The following is a 21517-nucleotide window of genomic DNA, read 5'->3' on the forward strand; positions in this document are numbered from 1 at the left end:
TTGCAAGTTTTCAGTGGTAAGTGAACAATGAACAAATACTTTTGTTTTGATTTTAAATGTAGTATTGGACCAAATTATATTGTTAATTCTAATTGTGTTGATGAAATGTTACACTTGGCTTTTCTGTACTTTTTAAGATACATTAATAAATAATACCTTTGCTGTTAATGTCACAGCCTCTGGGAACTTGAGGAGAAGTCAGGTAATAGTTCCAACCTGGGACTTGTAGTTGTTTATATAGCTGCAGAGCCTGCATGATCATAGATTGGTGGATCACACAAGACCTTTACAACAAGTAGATTAAAAAAATGTAGCTTTCAAAGCAACAACTTAACTAACTTAACTTAACTTGGTTGATAGTGACTCAAGAAGCCACCATGTGAACATTATGTTCCCTAGTTCAGTCATAAATCTGGATTGGAATCATATCTGAGAGCATAAATATTTGCATAACTGAAGCAAGTTTGTCGTCAGGCTCTGTTCATTTAATTCATTCCCTTATAAATGATCGCTTGACCGACATTACAGGGAATGAATGGCAAACCCCTGCAGGGGATCATAGAAACAGAGCCCAAACAGGTGGATGCTGGAGAGGTGGTGGGATCGAGAAATTCATAGGCAGCCAGAGCAGCAGTTAGCAGCACGAGCAATAGCAGCAGCACTGAGTCAGAAAGTAATAAGAGAAAAACCTTGTTCATCTTGGTTTTTGAATCAGTTGCTGGTAAGATTGTAACTGGTGCACCTGTGTTTCTCCTGAAACCTCCTCTGTGTTTTCTCTATTGTTTTTTGTGTCTGATTCAGTGTGTGGGCTGATTTACTCATGTGTTTTGTCAAGGCCACCATACTGTATATCTTTCGTATTTTAACTGGACAAAAGCACAAAGTGATCCCTCGGGAAACAAAAGAACAGTCTTTATGTTTGAGTCATATCTCCCAGAGATACAAAACATTTTAGAAAACATATATTACAAGCACAGTGCAATGTAATCATATTATATTCTATACAAAAGGCACATGCTATGATTTACTAAATCTCTGACAATTTTACAGTATTGACATCATCAAGGCGCCATGTGGCTGGAACGTTTGGTCATGGGACATGTTAACCAGACAAGAGAAAATTTCAGTGAAAAAAAGAAAGTGCCTCTTCATGCATAAGTCATCTAAGATGTATCTGTCTGCCAGCCTCATCTGGCTCTATACTAAGAGCCCTCTGTGTGGTCAGTATCAGGGTGACTGCCCTCCACACTGCTGTCTTTATTAAGTGGATCAGCATCAGCATCTGTTGCTTTAGTGGGGGTGTTTTGTTCATCCTGAACATCAGAATCAGTATCTCTGGTGTCCATATGTTCTGTAAAGTCACTTGTGTGATTAACAGGTATTTGACTGGACGTGCTGGGGTCAGTATCCAAGCCTGGGTCTTTCCCATCTGTTGGATTGTGGTACGTTTGTAAGGTTTCAGTGGAGCTGCTGGAGTCTGAGATCTGCTCCTTTGCTGTGTCGAAGGACTCGAAAATACTGTCACTGTACGAATGACTTGTGATTGTGTCGGTCTCAGACCCGTTCACACACGGGCTGTCTGTATCTGGAAGGTGGTGATGGAGATCTTCTTTTCTTTGTGCATCATCGTAAATACTGTTTGTATATTTTTGCTCTGTGTCTTCATGGCTCACACAATTTTGTGGAGCTAAGGCATCTTCATACTTTTCATCCTCAGGTAAAGAGTCGAAGGTGCTGTTCCGCCTAAACAAACTTCCTGCGTGTGCCATATGACCATCTGAGTCCTCTTCGTCCTTTTGCTCAGGCTCTGTGTGTGTGCAGTCCATGCTGTCCTCTGCAACAGCAGTGCCTTCCTCTCCTGCCAGAACTCTCTTCAGACCACGGGCCCTGTCTCTGTAAAGTTGGCACAGCTGAGCGTCGGGCATGTGGTTGCCATGGATCTCTGCCAACTTCATGTACACCACATACAGAGCCTCAGTGTTAGCTTGGTCCTCCAGGGCTGCTGCCAGAGCCAACTGGAAGTAGCCCATGGCATCAAAAGCATCCTGGACAGAGTGTACAGTGCAGAGGTCAGAACAGGTCTCATTAAATTAAACACTAATGCTGGACATTTGAAGCTAGGATTCTGATCATCACCCTTTATTGTTGTAAAGATACCAGATAAAGTAAAGACAAGGTCACTGTTGCTCTGCCAAGATTTACAGCCTGTAATCATGACAAGTGCTTTGTTTGGCATTTCATATTTGCCAAACATGCAGTAGGCTCCTCTTATAATAACTCACAGTGTCATTGAAATGTTTGACAACTATGTTGAAAAACTGTGTTTTAAAGGGTTTTTTTTCTAGAGGAAACATGATTAAATTTAGGTGATCCATTTAAGACATTTGTTCCCTATGTGTTACAAATTGTGTCTTTAAGATGAAGAAAGTAAATTTGAGAAACACAGATGCTGTAGATCCAGAGCAGTTTGCACGCAACACAGAAATATACTTATCCCCTGTACCTTCAGCTTGTGTAGGGTGAGATTTCCCAGCCTGCAGTAGACTTTGGTGTAGTAGCGAGCCTCTGCAGGGTCCTGCAGGACCAGGGGGCAGAAGGACAGGGACTTGAGGTAGTAGTTTTCTGCCAGCTCATATTGCTGCAGGCTGTAGTGAACTGTCGCCAGCCGGTGGAAGGCTGACCTCTCATTCACATGTACACCTGAAAAACAATAACAATGATGTTTGCTCACTTTGTAGGTATATGTTGTGGGTGGCAAGGACAGATGTGTGGAGGACTTGGTGACATCTAGTGGTGAAGTTCCAAATTGCAACCCCCTTCGTAACGCCTTTCTTTTGAGGCAGGTAGGAGAACCGATGGTGGTTAACATAAAAAACTCAAACGGCTCTCTGTAGACCCCAGTGTTTGGTTTGTCCATTCTAGGCTACTATAGAAACATAGTTCAACATGCAATGAGATGAATGTTTCATTCTAAGCTCAAGGAAACTCAACCATTCTCAGTTCAGGTGATTATACACCAATGAAAACACAATTTTGTAAGATTTCTGCCAATACACACACTGGTCCTTCAACTGGCAATCATAAGGTGCCGATTTTCACTTAGATCATGCTGCTATGTCTGTACCTGTTTTGCCTGCGATGTCAACAGCCAGTTTTGCATACTGCAGAGCCTCCTCTTGCTCTTCGTGGTTCATCAGGAGCTCTGTCAGTTTACTCAACAAACGAAACTCCGAATGGATGTCGTTGATGCTGCGTGCAAAGGGCAAACTCCCGTCCTGAATAATATGAATATTTTGTTGAAGATCAGTGGTGTGGAGGTATGTAAAATTGTTGTATGAGATTCACATAAAACTTGTAGCTTTCAGATACATCAGAGGTATTTAATGTTGCATCCTCTTACTCTGAAGAAAGGCAGTGAAGCCATCTGGTTTCTGTGGCCTTTGAAGTAGACATCTCCTGCTTCCTCATAGATGCACATGGCAAAGTGAGGGTCATTCATCCTCAGAGCTGTTTTCACTGCTGCCTGTCAATCAATATGGATCAAGCATTATAGTTATTTTTGTCTATAGTCCTTGGGCAGTGAAAAAAATGCTCCCATCCCTCATGTAACCAATTTCCCCTATATACAATATATTTATCCACCCTGTGCACTTAGAAATTCCCTCCTCCTCACCTGCAGATACATGTCGGCCAACTCGTCCTCTTGGATGAGGTAATATATGCGTCCCACCTGCAGCCAGGTCTCTGACTCTTCCTCCCTCTTGCCCAAATCAATGGAAATCCTCAGGCTCTGCTTGGTGTAGTCCAGAGACTTGCGTGATGATCTGGACCACAGAGTACAACATGTAAAAATGAAATTCAAAAACAGCGTGAGAGAGTTTGGGAGGAGAGGCAAAAACTCACCTCTCAGTGTTTAGTGACAGGTAGAGGCTGCTGAGGATTTCCAGATATTCTCCTTCTAGTCGCTTGTCCTTCAGCTCTCTGGATACTGACACACAGTGCTCATAGTAGACGATACTCTGACCATACAGCAGCATGTCAGCGTACAGCCGACTCAGAACCTTGGCCACCACCATTTGACCTATGAGAAATACAGCAAAAATGTTACCACCTGCTTCGAAGGTAAAATATCTTGTCATAAGTTTCAGGTTCTGAATTAGAAGTTCTGTGTATAAAGTTTACCCAAACTTTTATCCATGGTTATAGGTCATGTAATCTTCTGACAAATAGTTTCAGCATTGTGTCAGTGAATAATAAGGAAGTTTGTGCCCTCTTCTCTTCACTAGGGCATTTGGAATCAGTGTCACAAACTTTGCACTGTTTGTCCACCAGAGAGCACGGACAACTAATATATGACAATGTAATACAATACAATATACAGAGAAAAGAAGACATTTTCTCACTTTAAACGGACCCCGAGGAGTTTTTTGGGGGTTATAAAAGAGTCTCATATTAATGTGGATGAATCTACATTACCCACACTAATGGGTCCATTTTTGATATTGTTTTGTCTTTATAGTTATTTTGATATTATTATTTAGTGGTCGGCTTGCCCAGCATTTCCTACTTTCATCTCATGGGAATAACGCCACCGAATCGACGTTTATGGTCGGAACTATGACGGTATCTGATTGTCTTCGGACCTCCGACTTTCATTCTTGATTTGAAAACATTCTTGTCAAATGTTTTGGCTTTCGTCCGTCTTGCGCCGGTCCAAGAATTTCAACGTGTGCGCGGAGGCTCATGGGAAATGTAGTGTGAAAACACTTTGTTTTTCAAAACTCCTCGTAGTCCCTTTAAGTTTTCACCTTTTACAGTACTTACTGTGCAAATTTCTGGCATTTAGTGCAATTAGTAGCCCCATTTCATAACACGCCCTGATGTCCTGACTCCTCCCCCTGTCTTTGTAGCTCCGCCCCAGCCAAAGGTAGGTCTGAACATGCTCCTCGTCTGTTGGACTTTCGCAAAGCTCCAGAAATAGGTGCAGTGATCTGGTAATATAATTACCATAGTCAATACATATTTTCAACCTCTATTTCCATTGAGCTTCTCAGTCTACAACTTGATGAAGATAGAAGACAGACATCTACCTGACTAGGAAGCGTTCGGCTAAAAAAGAAGCCCCCACATCTAGTGCTAGGCACCCAAAGTTGGCCAGTGCCAGGGCCTGGTTCCTCTGATTACCACTCTCCCTGGAGATTACCAGGGCTGAGTGGAGATGGCGGCCTGCCTCTGGAATGCGATCCTGTCGCCTCAGACACAAAGCCAAGAGGTTGTGGATCACTCCTCGCTGTGTGGGACTGTCTGTACCCTAAAGAGCCATGTGCACACAGATTACAAATAACATCTTTATGAAGGAATGGCTAAAGCAAGTGCTTCAACAAATGTCTGTGATGAATAGGATTGATTGGTGTACCTGAAGAGATGTGAGCAGTGGCTGCAGGACACTCTGGGCTCTCTCAGCCTGGCCTGTCAACACCAGCAGCCACCCGAGCAGCACCGAAGCCTCAAAGCCCTCCTCCTCATTGATGTGGTCTCCCGTTTCCACAGCTTGTTGAGCACAGCAAACCGCTTTGTCTAGAGCATCATACTGCTGGTAGACTGAGGCCAAGCCTAAACACAAGTCCCTTTGGGTCTTCATGTCCTCCCCCTGTTCAGCTATGACCAAGCCTTGCTGTAGGTAAACCACAATCTGGGCAGGGAGCAAGGAGGTTCCTTCCTTCCAGCACGGGTTTAGGCGAACAGAGTTCCTGATAAACAACTCAATCCTCTGGAAGGCATCGCAGAGGGAGTGGTCTTGTCTTGTGTCCAGGCTCAGAGAGGCCAGTGCTAAGTAAGGCATGTACTTCCGGTGATAGAGCCAGCTCAAGAGCCAATTGAGGTCTAAAGGAGCTATGGGTCGACCCTCAGCAGCTGAGAGAGACACTGAGAGGAACTGGAGTCTCTCAACAAAGGGAAGGGCATCATCAGTCTTTTTGAGAAGCAAGAAGAGGCTGGAGATGAGGTAGCAGACACGAGCTTCAAGGCTTTTGTCCCCCATCACCACTGATCTCCGTAGAATCAACTGGAGCAGTTCAACCTCATCCACAGAGGTGAAAGCGTGGCTTGGGAGACAGAGGAGCAGAGCACTGGCCTTCTCCAGAGTCTGGGGCAGTTTGTCTGTCATACGCTGTTTCAGGTAGACGGCGGTGAGGTTTGTGAAGAGAGCGATAAGGAGCTGCATGTCAGAGAAACTGTTGACACAAACACTCAGAGCCTCCTCATAGTACACTCGAGCCTGAAGAGAAAAAGAAACACGATACAGTTTTCAGGAGCTGACTTCAATGAGATGTAGACTGATGAAAATTCAAAGACTTCAGATTTTCATTTCACTTTAATGTCCCTTGAGGGGAATGCCACCCTGCAGTAGTCATTAAAAACACAGCAGGCATCCATTTTATTTCTATTCCCGCATTGTGATATGAATGGCAATGTACTTTATGTCTTTGCTTGTTAGAGAAGAATAAAGCATCTAAATAAACACCCCACACACATTTTAATCCTACAAATGAAGTCCAAACCTGGGAGAGTTTTAGCTTCCTGGCACAGAGTCTTCCCAGAAGAAAGCATGCCCGTCGATGTGCCCAGTGCATGCCCATCCTCTTGGCACACTCCCTGACGCTCTCGAGGTGCCCTGAGAGCTCTTCCTCAGTCTTACCACTGAAGGTCACCCAGAGGAAGGAATACTGCAGGTCGTACAGGGGCAGGAAGTCCTCCTGGGGGAAAAAAAACAAAAACAAATATTTTAGACAAAAGTTTGATGAGAATAAAATTCAGTGTGAAAAGATGAAAATGTTAGCTGTTTAAATTAATATACCGGGAAAAAAAGCCTCAATCATGATTTGATGGTGTTGCTAGAGAGTTTGATCATGACTGGTCAAGACTATGCAGAGCAATGACCTCCTATATGCCATTCCACCTTATAATTAAATCACATACTGTACAGTTGGTGCCAATTTGTGCTTTGATGACATACGATATTCAGCAGTTAGTACAGGCCAAGAAGATAATGAAGGTGGTACACATTGGTTTATGATGTGCACACCTGATACATAAGCTATTCACTTCCAGATTTGCCATTAAATCTAGAGTACAAGACATGGGAAAGTAACAGAAGAAAAAAAATCCCTCTGAGTAGTCTGTTGACTTGGCTTTGGGCCACATCCATAACTGAATTGTTGAACTGAGAATCGACTGACCTGGAAGTGTTCCTGGTTGAGCAGGGTCAGTGTGGGGTCACTAAGCTCAGACTCGTCCCCCTCCCAGCTGTTCTCCTCCAAGAAGAGAGGTGGATCTTCCTGGAACTCGTCCAGTTCCCTGAATGTGTCGTCCAGAGTGAAGGACAGGCGCTCTCCCTCGCGTGGCAGAGGATTGTGGGAGTGATAATAGGACAGACGGGGAGAGGAGTGCGAGAGAGAGGCCCGTGGGGAGGACTGGTATGGGGGCGTTCCTCCACTTTTCTCTGACAAGACGCTCAGGCGTGCACTTGAGGAAACCTTGTGATCTGTGGGAAGAAAACAGAACCAGTTAAAAATATATCAGCGCAGAGCAAAGACGCCAACTAAGGGTAAAATTTTAAAGCTATCAGAATACATTAAGCTGACAAACAGCTGATTTCAGCAATAAACTGCAAAGTGCTACCATGTTTTGGCCGATTCCTGATGTACATGAAGTCAGTCTCATCCAGTCTGTCTGGAAACACACAAGGTAAATCCATTAAAGCTCAGCTTTCCAGTTGGGAGAAGAGATGGAAACCCTTTTTCCCAAAATGAATGAAACAGTACCACTATTTGGGAAACAAACATGAGCTGCACATCAAATCAGACTTGACCTATATTTCAGTTATTGCTCTGCCACAACCTCTTCCTTTTCCCTACTCAACAAAAAAGTATAATTGGCCTATCTCTTGATCGGCCCAGTTCATTTACCTAGCCTGTACACAGAGCTGATGTCAGATGAGAAGAGTCTTTCCAGCAGGCTGCTATCGCTTGGCTCAGAGCTACACGGGTGAACCTGAGCCAGACTGGCCCTCTCCTCCTCAGTCAGAAAGACCAATTGTTTGTCTCTGTGCAGGAGAAACAAAGGCAGCATTATCATCTTAGCTGTCTCCCCGGTGAGGTGCAGATACACTAAATAGGATTTCATTAAAGATTAGTGGAAAAATCATAAACAAGAAGTAGCTAATGTGGATTTAATTAAGATAAAGTACTTTAAAGTTGAAATGACGCACAACATCATCAGACCAATAAGTTCAGGCCATGGCATGTAAAAAAAACAAAAAACTTACAGAGGCATGGTGTTGAGAGGTTTGACATGGGCTTTGTGCACAAAACCACTGTGTCCTGTGGACGTGTGTGTTCCTATGAAGATGCCCAGGCCTCGGATTAGCAGACCCTGAATCTCCACAATGTCACCTTGGCTCAGCTGGAGCTCATCTGGCCCTACTGGACTGTGGTCAACCACTGCTACACAGGAACCTGTGACTGAGATATTTGGTGAGGAAAACATGATTAAGAATCAGCAGGCTATAAAAAATATAAAAGATTAAGGCTGTCGGTAGTGGCAGGAAGCAGCCTTGAGAAAAGCAGTAAAAATGACCCGCCACATTAAAGTTGTGGGCCATAAAACCTATACAACCTGTACACTTTTGGAACCAACCTCAAAGTGACCATTCCAGGAACTGGCACTGCAGTGTTTGGCATGTAGCTGTAGGCTTAATTTTTCAGCCATGGAGGTTGCTGCTTAGTTTGTCACAAAAAAACTTTCTCTGTTACTTACTTTAAAGCAAGAATTTGAATTTGCTTAGTAAAACATTTAAAAACCCAGAAAAATAAAATGACTAATGGAGTCTATGCAGATGGGATGTGGGTAAAGTGGCTTACATTGCTGTCCACTGCACTTTCATTCATGATATTTGCACAAGACGGCCCCAAAGTAAGACATTTTCAATTATCACACAGCAACTGTGAAGATAACAGTGCACGGGTTCAAAACATTGTGTGTTACACTATATACAGTAGTAAGTCTTGTATGTAGACATGTGGAAATGTGTGTCAGGCATTACCAATTGGATGTTCAAATGGTTCCTTTTCTATTGGTGAGCATCCCGCTTGGCCTTGGTACTTCCTCAGGAACCACCTGACCAAACAGGAAGTACAGTTTAACAAGATTATGGCCATAAATGTGCACACATGTCCATTTGTACTGCTCTGTTAATTCAACTAAGAACGCGTTTCAACCTCTAAATCAAGGCATTTGTAACTGACATAAAAACACAAAGTGACTCACTGATAGAAGGGGTAGGGCAGTGGCTGCATTGCATTGAGTGGCACTAGGCCGTGGCTTCCTGTGGAGAGCATGGTGCCCTCCCACATGTTGTCTTGCCCTGTGTCCCTCACCATCAGCAAGTCATTCTTTTTGAATGACAGCTGTTCGTCCTCCTCCGCGTCCTGGTCACCTTTTGTATATAGTGCCTTCGCAAAGAAGGACCCTGCAAAGAGATTTGTGTCAGCGTGCATAAGTGTAGAGATTCAGCCCCAACTTCTCATACATACACATTGCAAGCAAGCATATAAAACCAGACAATATGAGTGTTTTCAGAAAGTGGTTTTGTGTTGATAAAATCCCCCATACTTAAGTTTAAGATCAGCAGAACTGCTACAGCTACAGCTACTGCGCCCTCATTCAGTCAATGGTAAATGATGGATGTTTTATAACCCCACTAATGTAATTCCCATCATTATTTGCCAGCACTGCAGTCTTATTGCACATGTCCGTGAGGCTTTCTGTCTCGCAGAAATACTCAGGAGAAAAAAAAGAAAAGAAACTAGTGTCTTTGTAGACCAGGCAGAGGGAAATCCATATACATTATAGGCGGTTATAGTTTTCGAGAATACTGAATACTATTTTACGGTACACTAACAGAACTGTGATAACTGATCACGAATCAGTTTTACATTTTAAAGAGCAGGTTCTGTCATAAAAATAAAATTCCAATCATATTACATGTAAATAAAATTAATATTGAGGCACAAAGACCTCCCTCAACTGACTATAAGGAGTGCTTTATGCTCAAAGTCACATGCAGCAGTCTATTCAGAGGGGCTTCCAGTGTTAATTGGGGTTAGTGAAAAATGTGTGATTAGTAATGGGATCAAATGTCAGCAGCGGTAAGTTTCTCTCTAATTAAAGTGACCAGATTTAGGATGTGTCCGACAATTACTGTTTCTTACTTTTCTGGAGAAAAAGAAAATGCTTTAACCGGACTATCACTGTCTTTAATGGTTATATCAAAACAAAGGCAGAAGAAGTTCAGAGCTACATGATAATATAAACATTCTTGACTGTAGATTTGTTGAATGGTTTTCAACTGCTCTTTAGAGGAGGATCGGCCATTTTACAGATCACCCTTTTCACTGTCTCCGTGTTAATTAAAAAATGCTGACAAAGCCATTCTTTGATTGATCTTACAACCCAGAGTTACTGACCTTCCTGAAGTAAAAGCCCCAGGTAGAGGGTGGCCAGATGTTCTTCATCCACGCTGACATTAATCTCCAGGTCATTGAGCAGCTCTGGGTCCAGCCAGAAGGACTGATCACACAGAAAGTTCTCCAAGCAGCGAGCCACATAGCCTGAGACAGAGCATGTGCAATTGAAATAACAATAATACCGATACCAAGATGTTTAATATGTTACAATTGAGTTCAGTTTGCTTTGCAGCTCTTAAAGTCCCTGAACATCTGCCTTCAAATCTCTCTTCTTTTATTTACAACATTAAAGCAGAAGTAAGCGATCCGGTCGTTTTGGCTAACTTCTTGTCAGCCGATGGAGTTAGCAGCCCCCGCCCTCATCCCTGTGTCACCACATTCACACGCATCCCTTGGCTGCACACGCAGAGAGGACCGCCCCTTTATGCCGTTCTCTCTCCTCATTGGATAAAGGTTGTAGGATACAAGGAAAGTTTTCTCCTCGGCTTACAGCAGAGCAGAGTGACTGACAGACCCGTGTTTCAGACCAAACACTCTATATAAGTGATTGCTGTCTGAAGATATAACTATTTAAGACTTATATTAACACAAATATTCCACTTACTTCAGCTTTAAATTGAATAATGACCAAACAAGTAACAGTCAAAGTGTTTTGAGTATAAAACCTCAACTGATTTCAGATTCTGATTCAAATATTGCTAAATCCTGATTGGTGCCAAAAGGGTCGTCACCGTGCTCCAACCCACTTCAAATTTTTCGAGAGCACAGGCAGAGAGCAAACACAAAAACTCCCTTGTGAAATACCCAGGACTGTGGATGGCATACGTCATTTAATGACGTATGCCATCAGGACTCAGCTGAGACACTGGTCGACAAAATGTGTTTTTAGAAAAATATTATGACTGTGCTTTCCTACCCAGTGCTAAATAAGTAGAAAACTTCCAGATTTCCTCCACAGTCTTGAATGTGAGCACAAAGCTGTCCTTCTCAGCGTGGACAGACACCAGACGTGCAGACAAGTCCTGCAGAAACAAAATCTCATTTTTCACTGCCAGAACATAATAAAATATACACAATATATCATAATATAGCGTATGGAGGCATTATATAAACTGTTATCAAATCACAGCAGACCTTATTCTTCATTCTATAAGAGTGTTTGAGTATTACAGTTAAATCTGTGTAATGTTTGCATTGTCAGATGTGACTCACTCACTTTAAAGAGCTGAATGACGTCTTGGCTGTTGCTTTCCACCACTCGTAGTCGTGTGCGCAGCGCCTCCTGCAGGGTTTGGTCAGGATCCTCGGTGGAGCGCCTCCGCCCAGTGAACAACAGCACAATTTCTGGGTTAAAGACGGCAAGAATTCTGTGATTAATCAGAGTAAGATTAGTTTCTTCTGGTGGATCAGTGTGCAGTATAACCAAATCCAATGCAAATTAGCTAGGACGAAAGATTGTTAGAGAATGAGAGAGGGAGCCTACATCTGTTCTGTATCCAGTAAGAGAATAAACAAAAGAAAAAGGATTTGTAATCCTCATAATCCTTCTGTTAGTTAAATTAATTCATAACACTTGTACAAATAGATCAATGTGTAATCACTTAGAATAGGCTGGGAAAAAATACTCAGGCTAAATTTGAATATTGTATCCTTTCCAGACAAGAGAGACAAAACTTTTAGGGGTTCATTAAAGATTTTTTTCATGAGCACTCATGTTTCCATGCAATGCCCTGTGAGCCAGTCCCCGGAGGTATTATAGCTATTAGGCTCCTGACTGGACTCTAAGTGTGGCCATTTAAATCCATTTTAGAGGAAGAACCTGGGGGAATGTGATGGATGGGGCTGGACTGCTGAGTGAGTAAAACATTAGTGGACGGGGAAATATGCTTCATCATTATGCATAAATATAATATGCATGGGGAATACTTATGTGTATGAAATCTAACTAGTTTGGACTGGCTGATGTACACGCTGCAGGCCAGGCAATGGAATATAGCAAAAAAGCATCATTAATACCTGAGGAGAATTTGTCTCCCAGTGACACAGTACTTTCTCTAAAGAAGGCCTCTTTCCTTTTCCAGTAACTGTCAGGCTCCGCCCCTCCTTCACCTGACTCCACCACTGGGCCATCCTCTTCCTCTCCTGCACCTGAAGAAGGAAACAAAATCAGTGAAAAAAAAAAAAAAATACAATAATCTAAACTTGATCCAGCAGAGGACAAAGGACATGAACCTTTCTTCTTTAACCACGCTGAGGTAGAAACTCAATCCAGCACTGGTTAAGCCAGTGTTTCCTAAATACAGCATGTTGTATTTAGGGTTTTTGTTAGATAAAGACAGGTGTGTAGTGTGTGGAAACTATTTTATCAAAATCTTCATTGCAGTTGCTGTTTAAATTAGTGAGTGCATTCACAATACAAGTCCTAGACTGGTGTGGAGATTTAACTGGAAATGTTTCCAGATGACACAAGATGCCAATCTCTGTGTTGCCATTTTGGCATCTCATGTCTGTGCTTGGTAAACATTGGGTACAGGTTGGTCATATTGGAGCAGTGGCTTTGAACTTGGATAAATGGATGAAAGGTTTAGTGATCTAACCTTTGTCTGATGCTTCAAAAATTCTGTCCCTGGTACCTTCCTTTCTTCCATATAGTCCTGATATTTTCATTTAATTCAATTTAATTTCAAACTGTTTTTTAACAGTATTAATTGTACAAAGGGGGTTTTCTTAGGCGTATCTGTCACTTCTGTTGGTTTGGTCAAATATGTATCCATGCTATCACTAAACCTTTCATCCGTTAATCCATTTGCAAAGTCTGAACCATTAATGTTAAGCTTTACTTTGGCACATAAACAGGATCTTAATAGTTTTGAAACCTAAAAATATCAGCCAGATGCGTAATTGTTGGCTATAGCAGTAAAGCAGCGACTTGCTTCCCCTGGTTTGTTCCATTGTGCAGGGAGGATGTCCCAAACACTTCCTCAGTTTGTGACCCGCCGCTCCTTCCTAAATGAGCCTCACCATGTTGTTTGTGCTCCAAACTAATAGAGGACTTGTCAGTTGTAATATGATTTCAATACTGAAGGACAACTTCTAAAACATTGCTGCTTTGCAGTGCTCTCTACCTTGAGTCATGCTGTCATTTCCTGAAAAATGTTCATTTGTTCCCCCAAGAGTGTATGGTGGTTCCCTCCAAAGAGCATCCAGCTCAGCAGGAGAGATGTCTGTAAGGAGGGAAGCAAATCAGTGTTGGACCTCAGCATGAGGAACATACGTATTTACTCCTTTTCAACTGATGGATCAACAAATACCTGGAGGGTTTTTACACAGTTCATAAATCATATTAATGTTTCTTAAAGGCACAGTTCAATATTTTGAGGAATACGCACATTTTTTTTCTTGATGAGAATTAGACAGGGAAACTGTAAGTTACTGTATCTCAGAGCTGCTGTACTTAATGGTAACAGCACCTCCAAAGCTCACTAATGCATTACAGCATATTAAACTGCAGTGTAAAATGTCAAAACTATTTTGGCATGACGAAAAATTTCCAGGCAAACAGCAGAGATTCTATTAAGTTACAGCTAAACAGTCCTCCAGCACATCAGCCCCCATAAAACTACAAACTAGCTGTTTCCAGCTAAACCACCTACAGTAACTGATCCAAAGTAAAGCTCCTTTGTATAGCTTGGGTGGCAATGATCTACTCATCTGAAAAAGAAAATGTTTGTTTCCCAAAACATTGAACTGCTCTTTAAAGAAAATGTGCTTCTATGTAGGAGAGAGAGTTAGTGTCACTGGGGGAGAAGGGAGCAGCAGTTTACATTGAAAACGGCAAGTCTGAGCCATCGGTTAGTGTGAGGAGTTATTTGGGTGTGTGGGGAGGTTCGGGATGGGGGGTCAGGGAGAGTAACGATGACGTTGAGCACACGCGCGCACACACACACACACACACACACACACACACACACAGACCTGGCACAGACACCCTGACATCAGAAAAACCTCCAGGCTCAAACAGCTGCCCAGCCCCTAACTTATGAGAACACTCTTTATGTCAGCACAGTCACATGTTTTCAGACGTAGAGTCGGACACCAGTTAAAAAAAAAATGAAACAGGAACACACTGTCAACATAGCGACAATAATAATAATAGTACAAATTGTGTTTCTAATGCCACTTTTCTTGATTTCCAACATGCTTTGTCAGTGCGAAAACACAACAGAACAGTATTATCTTGATGCAGAGCATTCACAACAAGACAATGGGGCGCACAACACAATGCAACATGACATTAGGCTGAAGGGGGACAACAGCCTATTCTTTATCATCCTACTACACAGAGCGCAGTTAGCACCAACAGGACTGCTTGAGTCATCACAAGCACAGTCATGCTGCTAGAGTACAGAAACACACCATGCCCTCTTTACCTTCGTGGCTAAACGTGTTACCCATGTTGTGTATATAGACCTATGCTCCTGTCTATCTGAATGCAGCAGCCCGTCTCATGGCAGTACAGTAGTAGCACAGAGAGCAGGCTGGGACCGACCTGTGAAGGAGGAGAGGCAGACTTTGATGAGCGGTCCACAGCAGAAGGAGTTGAGCAGCGGTCTGCAGCAACAAGACGCCATCTGGCCCAAGAGCCGGCAGCTCCCAGAGATCAATGCCATCCCATCACTCCCCCCACAGCCTCTTTTACAACAACTCACTCTCTTCCTCTCTGCTGGACAAGCCCCTGCTTCCCTTCCTATTTCTGTATTCCCTTTCCTGCCCTGTTCACTCTGTCTTTCCACCAGTTACAGTAGTGTTTACTGGATGTGTCTCTCCTGTCCCTCTGGTAGCTTTATCTCTTCTTCTCTTCCTTTATCTGACTGGGTCTGCTTCTCTTTGTAATCCGTCTCTCTCCCTCTCTTTCTCTCTCTCCCTCTCTCTCTGTCTCTTTCTCTCTCTCTGTCTGCATCTCCCTCCTCCCACCAGCATCTCTCTCTTCAGTAGCTGCCCAGTTGGTAAGTGAATGCACAAAGCACTCCCTGCGATTGGTATGAGTGTGTGGGGGGCAGGCCCTCATTGAGAGTTTCCCTGTGTGTTGTGTATGTGCCCGGGTCAGTGAAAATATGCACAGAATGTGTGTCACAAAGACAATGTGTGAGTCTCTTTCTGGGAGAACGTATTGCTGACCTGCTGTAAGGCAATGCCACTCAGGGACAGGCTGCAAGGTCACAGGGAGGTGGGGGTGAGAGTTGCCTGGTAGCATAGATCAAGGATCAGTTTATCCACATCAGACAGATCAACACAACTCTGCACTGTGCCATCAGATGGGCAAGAGACAGAGAGATAGATAGAGATAGACAGATCCTGCTGTGAAGAAAAGTATAGAGGTCCAGGATGGACTCATGAGACTGCATGGCAGGGTAGTCCATAGTGGTGTCACCTATTCAAGTATCTACAGTATACTGTTGAGAGGGGTATGTATACAACAAAACATGCTGTCATATAGTAGTAACATCAGGACCACAGCCCTTATGTGACTCTAATTGGTGAGTAGAGCACAGTGCATTCACTCAGCCAGTTACACTGTCTATTTAATGCAGGGCGTTAATGCAACATTAGGAGTGGTGTGGGTGTGTCATCAAGATACGCTGTTACTCAGTGTTCATGCTTAACTCATGTTTACGACCTTTAGCTGTCAACAGGGAAAATAAATGAATCCCCGGTCTTTTTTTTTCAACTGCTGATAAGTATAGTGGTCCTGACAGGTCAGCGCACTGCAACTTAAGAAAATACATGTAAGTACATAAATGTGCTACAAGTGTGGAAGGGGATGTGGAGTCAGGGGTTATCATGAAGGTTTAATCCTGACAACAGCGGCCCATTGCGCCATATCCTCCTCCCTCTCTATTTCTCTCTCTCTTGCTGTCTCTCTCAAAATTAAGGCAAAACAACAATACACATCCTGTATTGAACACCAATCCCAGCCACTTTTTTTAATCACTTTTTAGTGTCCCCTGAGGAAATACCTCTCTTGTATTGAAGGATTGAATTTAAAACATGCAGTGTTTCCAAACTGATGAAGATGGTCTCTTAATTTGCAGTGTGCTGAGCTCCCAGGCCTACTATAGGTAACTGATTTCTTTGAACACAACATGGACAGTTGCTTATTTACACAGAACAATATTACCTGTCATGTTCAGTTGTGTAGACTGTTTTACTTTTTTTTTTTTAATTTTTGTTTTACTTTCAAAATATCTGTCTCTTTTTAAATTTGCACCAACATGTTCACCAGCAAATTTGTCAGTCTGCTGTTCGATGCTTAACCAAGTGTTTATGTTGCATTTGTACCAGTACGTGTTGCAGTGAAACCAAACCAGCGGAGGTAATGAACCCAAACAGTAACTCAGTAAAGCGTCATAAAACCTGCAGGGGAGCTGCAGAATTAGGTCATTATTTATCTGTAGTTTTATCACTATGTGGGATCGTGAGTTTCACATTGTTATCTTTTATTACAACAGCCACTTTTAATGGACTTCTGATTGGATCCACAGAATCAGCTGACAGTGATCAGATTAAAGTTCATAACATGATAGCAAAAACAAACAGGTGGATACAATTCTGAGGTTTAAATTTAATACTGTGTCTATAGGACATACTGTATAATGGCTTTAATATGTGATTACAGTTTCAAATTACCTACTTTTTGTGGTAAAGTTGTTTCCTTCAACCATAATGTTTGCATTGAAGACTAAACAATTAGACTATCAGGTCACGTACCTATCCAATAAAGCATTATAAAGCAACCCATAAGCGGGTCTCTAAATCTTGATATTGAGTGACTTTGCAGCTGTTTAGAGAAAACATCTCTGAATTCTTGCACACAATGATCTATATTGAATTTCAAGCTTCATTATTTCAGACATTCGGAAAACGTTCACATTGCATTGCATCAGCTGCTTCAGATGCTTTTTAAAAAACTATTTATGTGCCAGTACTAAAGTACAGGAGACTTTATATCTTTGATTTTGGTACCGTGTCAGACAGTTCAGTGTTTCCCATACGTAGATTTCTGCTCAGGAAATGTATTTTCAGCTAAATTTGAACTTGACGTGGTTCAGATCTAACTGTTTCTTGGCGGAAGCAGTGGTTCTCACAGCAATAAACTTGTACTTTTCTGATCTAAAAACCTTTCAAGTGGTTTGTGAAAAACATTTTAAAACGTTTATTGAATGAGCAGAGGCTGAGAGATTCTGACCTCCAAAGAAATTGGATCAGTTCCTGTAGTGCACCTTTATAGCATCTTTTCATCAGACCCTTCCTGCCAAGACTTTTTCAAAAGGCACCACACTTTTGCACATTTTTACAATTTTGCAGGTCATTTACACCCGTGAGTGCATACTTGTTTGTGCACATTCTAGAGCTAGATGGCCTTTGCAAAGATAAAACACCCCATGAATAAAAAGAGACACATCACTGATCTGATATGGTGACAGAAACAATGTAGTTGTAGAGACTGCTGCTCTATGCCTGATACATTATGTGACTTCTGTCAGCTGCCACTGCATGTAATCACTGATCATGGAAAACAAATTCAAAAAGTGTCTCTCTCCTTTGTACGACAGAGTATTGGGACCACAGTTAGATTTTTTTTTTAAGTATATTTTTCGGCTTTTTGCCTTTATTTGATAGTCCACAGTAGAGATAGACAGGAAAGGGGGAGGCAGAGAGAGGGGGAATGACATGCAGGAAAGGTCTGCCCGGGATTCGAACCAGGGACGCCTGCATTGAGGACTGTAGCCTCTACATGGGGCGGCCGCTCTACCCACTGCGCCACGCACCGCCCCTAGATTTTTTTTTTTCACAGACTTCGAGAATAAATCATTTTATGGGAATAAAGTCGTAAATTTACAAGAATTACTGTAAGTGGAAATTTTATGAGAAAAAGCAGCGACTTCCTCCATGTACGCCTGATTCCTTCTGCGGGAACGATGCATTTTCTTGCATATTTTTTGTCAAAGTCCTGATACTTATAACAAAGTGGGGCTGATGTGCCAAGCCCCAGTATGGAGGATTTGTGGTGCTGGTAGTAGCCTATATGGTTGAGAAGAGCAACTGTCTGCTATCTCATTCCCAGAGAAGCACAGCACGTGAATTTGTTGCCGTTGCCAGTACCGTGCCGATACCGGTACAGGCACCGTTGTCTGTACCATCGCCGTCGCCGGTACCGGTGCCAAGCTAAGATCCAGAGCTCAAGCTCAGGAGGGGATCTGGTTGGCCATGCGGCCCAGCGGGGTGCAAGGAGACTGGGCTTGAGCTCTGGGCTGTGGAGCTTAGCGGAGCTGCGATGTAGGCTACCACTTCAATGAGTTTAGAAACATTATTTTACGTCGAAAAACGACATAGTGGGGCTGTCCTTGTTTGTGAAACCTATATTTAAGTAGGCTACAACTTAACGAAATCCTTGGCCCTTAGTTTAACAACTTTCCTCCTCTAAAACAACAGATTAAGATATTATGACTTTATTCTCTTAGTCTGTGAAATGTTTTTTCTCAATGCTAATACTTGGTCGTATTTTTTGCCTGCCGTTTTTTTTTGCCTGGCCCTAATACTCCTTCGTAGTAGACTGATTTTTCTGCTGCTTTAGCACACTGACGACAAAGAGGCTGATATCCCTGTCCTACACACCAGTATCTTTGTGTTGTTTATGTGGCGGCTGAATGTGTGTTTGTGTGTGTGCACGCATGCATTGTGTGAGCCAGAAAGTGGTAAACAGCCTGGAGGCGTGTTGTGGCATATCCTGATCCTCTTCTGGACTCCCCTGCTAGTTTCTCATAGTGCAACAGATTCTGTCTAATCTAATAAACACAGACTGCTCAAGGCTGATAGCTGTGGTCACATGCTAGGCCTTTGTTAACACCAAAAGCCGGGCAAGGGGCAGCAGTCGTCTCCAGTGGAAACCACTTTAAAACATACAGAGACTGTGATGTGATTTCTGGTGATGCTGTAAAGGACTAAATGCTCTCTTTTCTGAACACCTGTGGCTCTCGCTATTGTTCTCTTTCAGCTGGAGCATAAAACCCTTCCTCCCCAGCACCGCTGCTTTCTTAAGTCTCATATAAACAATCCATATGATTACAGGCATGTTGATCCACAAACATGGGACGATAGGAGTTTTGCGAGCCCCAGCGACCACATGCCATAAACGACCCTCTAGTCTTCACACAGTCTGAACCACAGCAAAAAAGCCTGTGCTGGAATTGTGACACTCGGCAGTCCATGACAATAACATTTTAACCCTAATAAGAAACATGTGGTGTCAGCAGTGTCTGGCTGTGTTCAAACACATGCAACGCTGGGGTGATTTGAGGTGTTTGCAACTTTGTATGCATGTGTGTGTGTGTGTGTATACTGTCTGCGTCTGTAGATTTGGAATATGTGGTGGAGGAGTCAGTTGAGAGTAATATGAGCTGGGGGTAAGGGGCTCTAAGTTTAGACTAACCCCCTGTTAGCTCACTCACATGCCTGTGTGTCTCAGGCAGAACTCCCTGCAGGGAGATTCCCACACTGTTACATTGTGGCATTTCTACAATGCTGAAACAAACATCGTGGCACTATAATTACAAATTCATCAGGGTCTGGGGATGGATCGGTTTTATTTCCACACTCTTAAATTCTTTCATTCATTAGGCTCAGTATATTGGTCTGTTTTCCTTCTCCTCAGACTTTGGAAACATCATTATTGTTCCAGTAATAACATTAATCAAGGAAGCACCATAACTGCATGAATGTTACTTTCTGCTCATTTAAAGATTTACATTCCATCCCCATAACCTGCCGACTGACTTCAACTTTATGGTTATGTGGCTAAGTACAAAGTACAGATGTGGTAAACAGAAGAAGGATCATGTCTCAGTCAAAATCACATATTAAAAGCTAATAAAAAGAAGAAGAAGAAAACAACAGCTCTTACCTCTGTGTTGCCGCCAGCTCTCCCTTCTCTATTCTCTCCTCACATGTGTGGCCGGCTGTAGGAGTGTATCTACGGTGTGTGCATGTGTGTGTGTGTGCTGTCACCGTTGAACTGGTGAAATGCATCTCATGACAGCTGCTGAAACTGCCGCCATTCTCTGCTGTCAGTCCCAGAAAGCACAAGAGAGGGAAAAGAAGAAAAAAAAACAAGCCTTTAAGTCCGTGGGGGAGCAGATGAGTTATACGTGTGTGTGTGTGTGTGTGTGTGTGTTTGAGTGTGTGTGCGTGTATGTGTGAGAAAGTGTTTGAGTGCAAGGCTATCCCAAGCTGTATGTCACTGACTGAGGAAGTTTTCTCTGCTGTTAACTCCTCCCATCTTTGGGACGAGGGTACAGCCTCCCCCTCCTCTCCCTCTCTCTCTTCTTCTCACTTACCCCTATCCACACACACACACACACACACACACACACTCACACACTCACAAATTAACTCCTCCTCAGTTAAAATTCAGAAAGGTGAGTCTACAACGGAAGTGACAGTGAAAAGTGGTCAGGTTGTAATTATGTTTTTAATAATGTCTCTGGCTTTTAAAACCGAGACACTTCTCCAAGTCAGAGTAGTAAAACCACAACAAGAATGTAGTTCCTCATTCCACGACAGCAGTCACACCAGTTTGGCCTGACACACCCACTATCAGAGGACGACGGATACATTAAATTAAAGCCGCACACAATCAACTTGTTTATACAATTGTTCAGTCCATACCTGAGAAATCACTGGCCTTCATTCCACAGGTGTAGAGTCCTGCGTATCAGGTTGCACCCGGAACCAGCATTCCACCGAGTGAACAACAGGACATTCAGTACCTGGAAAGTATTTACCCCGATGTGCTAAAAGAGAGCAAAACAAAGGGATACAGCAGTGACCTCTTTTCATCTTTGACAGCACTTTCTGGGTCATGTCCATCCCTATCTGTGCGAGGGGAGATAATAATCCCTGGGCCATGCAGCACCAGCAGTGGTTTCTTGTGT

The 21517-nt window shown here is 42.9% G+C and overlaps 1 protein-coding gene across 4 annotated transcripts; it reads right to left on the reverse strand.

Annotated features, from left to right (window-relative positions):
* Nucleotides 1-896: 896 nt before the first annotated feature.
* Nucleotides 897-21517, reverse strand: sh3tc2 (SH3 domain and tetratricopeptide repeats 2). Of its 4 annotated transcripts, XM_085788334.1 has the most exons (23): nt 20488-20877; nt 14957-15075; nt 13652-13750; nt 12543-12674; nt 11743-11870; nt 11443-11548; nt 10527-10670; nt 9328-9529; nt 9104-9177; nt 8327-8522; nt 7968-8104; nt 7681-7731; nt 7239-7543; nt 6561-6755; nt 5417-6277; nt 5091-5311; nt 4825-4991; nt 3904-4081; nt 3674-3824; nt 3401-3523; nt 3125-3275; nt 2504-2700; nt 897-2045 (listed from the first exon to the last, which is right to left on the reverse strand). In XM_085788334.1, the coding sequence occupies exons 2-23, from the start codon at nt 14979-14981 to the stop codon at nt 1203-1205; spliced, it is 4686 nt and encodes a 1561-aa protein (XP_085644460.1). In that variant the 5' UTR covers nt 14982-15075; nt 20488-20877; the 3' UTR covers nt 897-1202. The 4 variants fall into 4 exon arrangements, with proteins under 4 accessions (XP_085644460.1, XP_085644461.1, XP_085644462.1 ...); XM_085788335.1 differs by lacking the exons at nt 14957-15075; nt 20488-20877 and adding an exon at nt 21252-21517; XM_085788336.1 differs by lacking the exon at nt 14957-15075 and having other exon boundaries at nt 20488-21115.

This window comes from Trachurus japonicus, chromosome 10 (assembly GCF_045865225.1).
Source record: "Trachurus japonicus isolate A0001 chromosome 10, Traja_1.0".
In the NCBI taxonomy this organism is placed as follows: domain Eukaryota; kingdom Metazoa; phylum Chordata; class Actinopteri; order Carangiformes; family Carangidae; genus Trachurus; species Trachurus japonicus.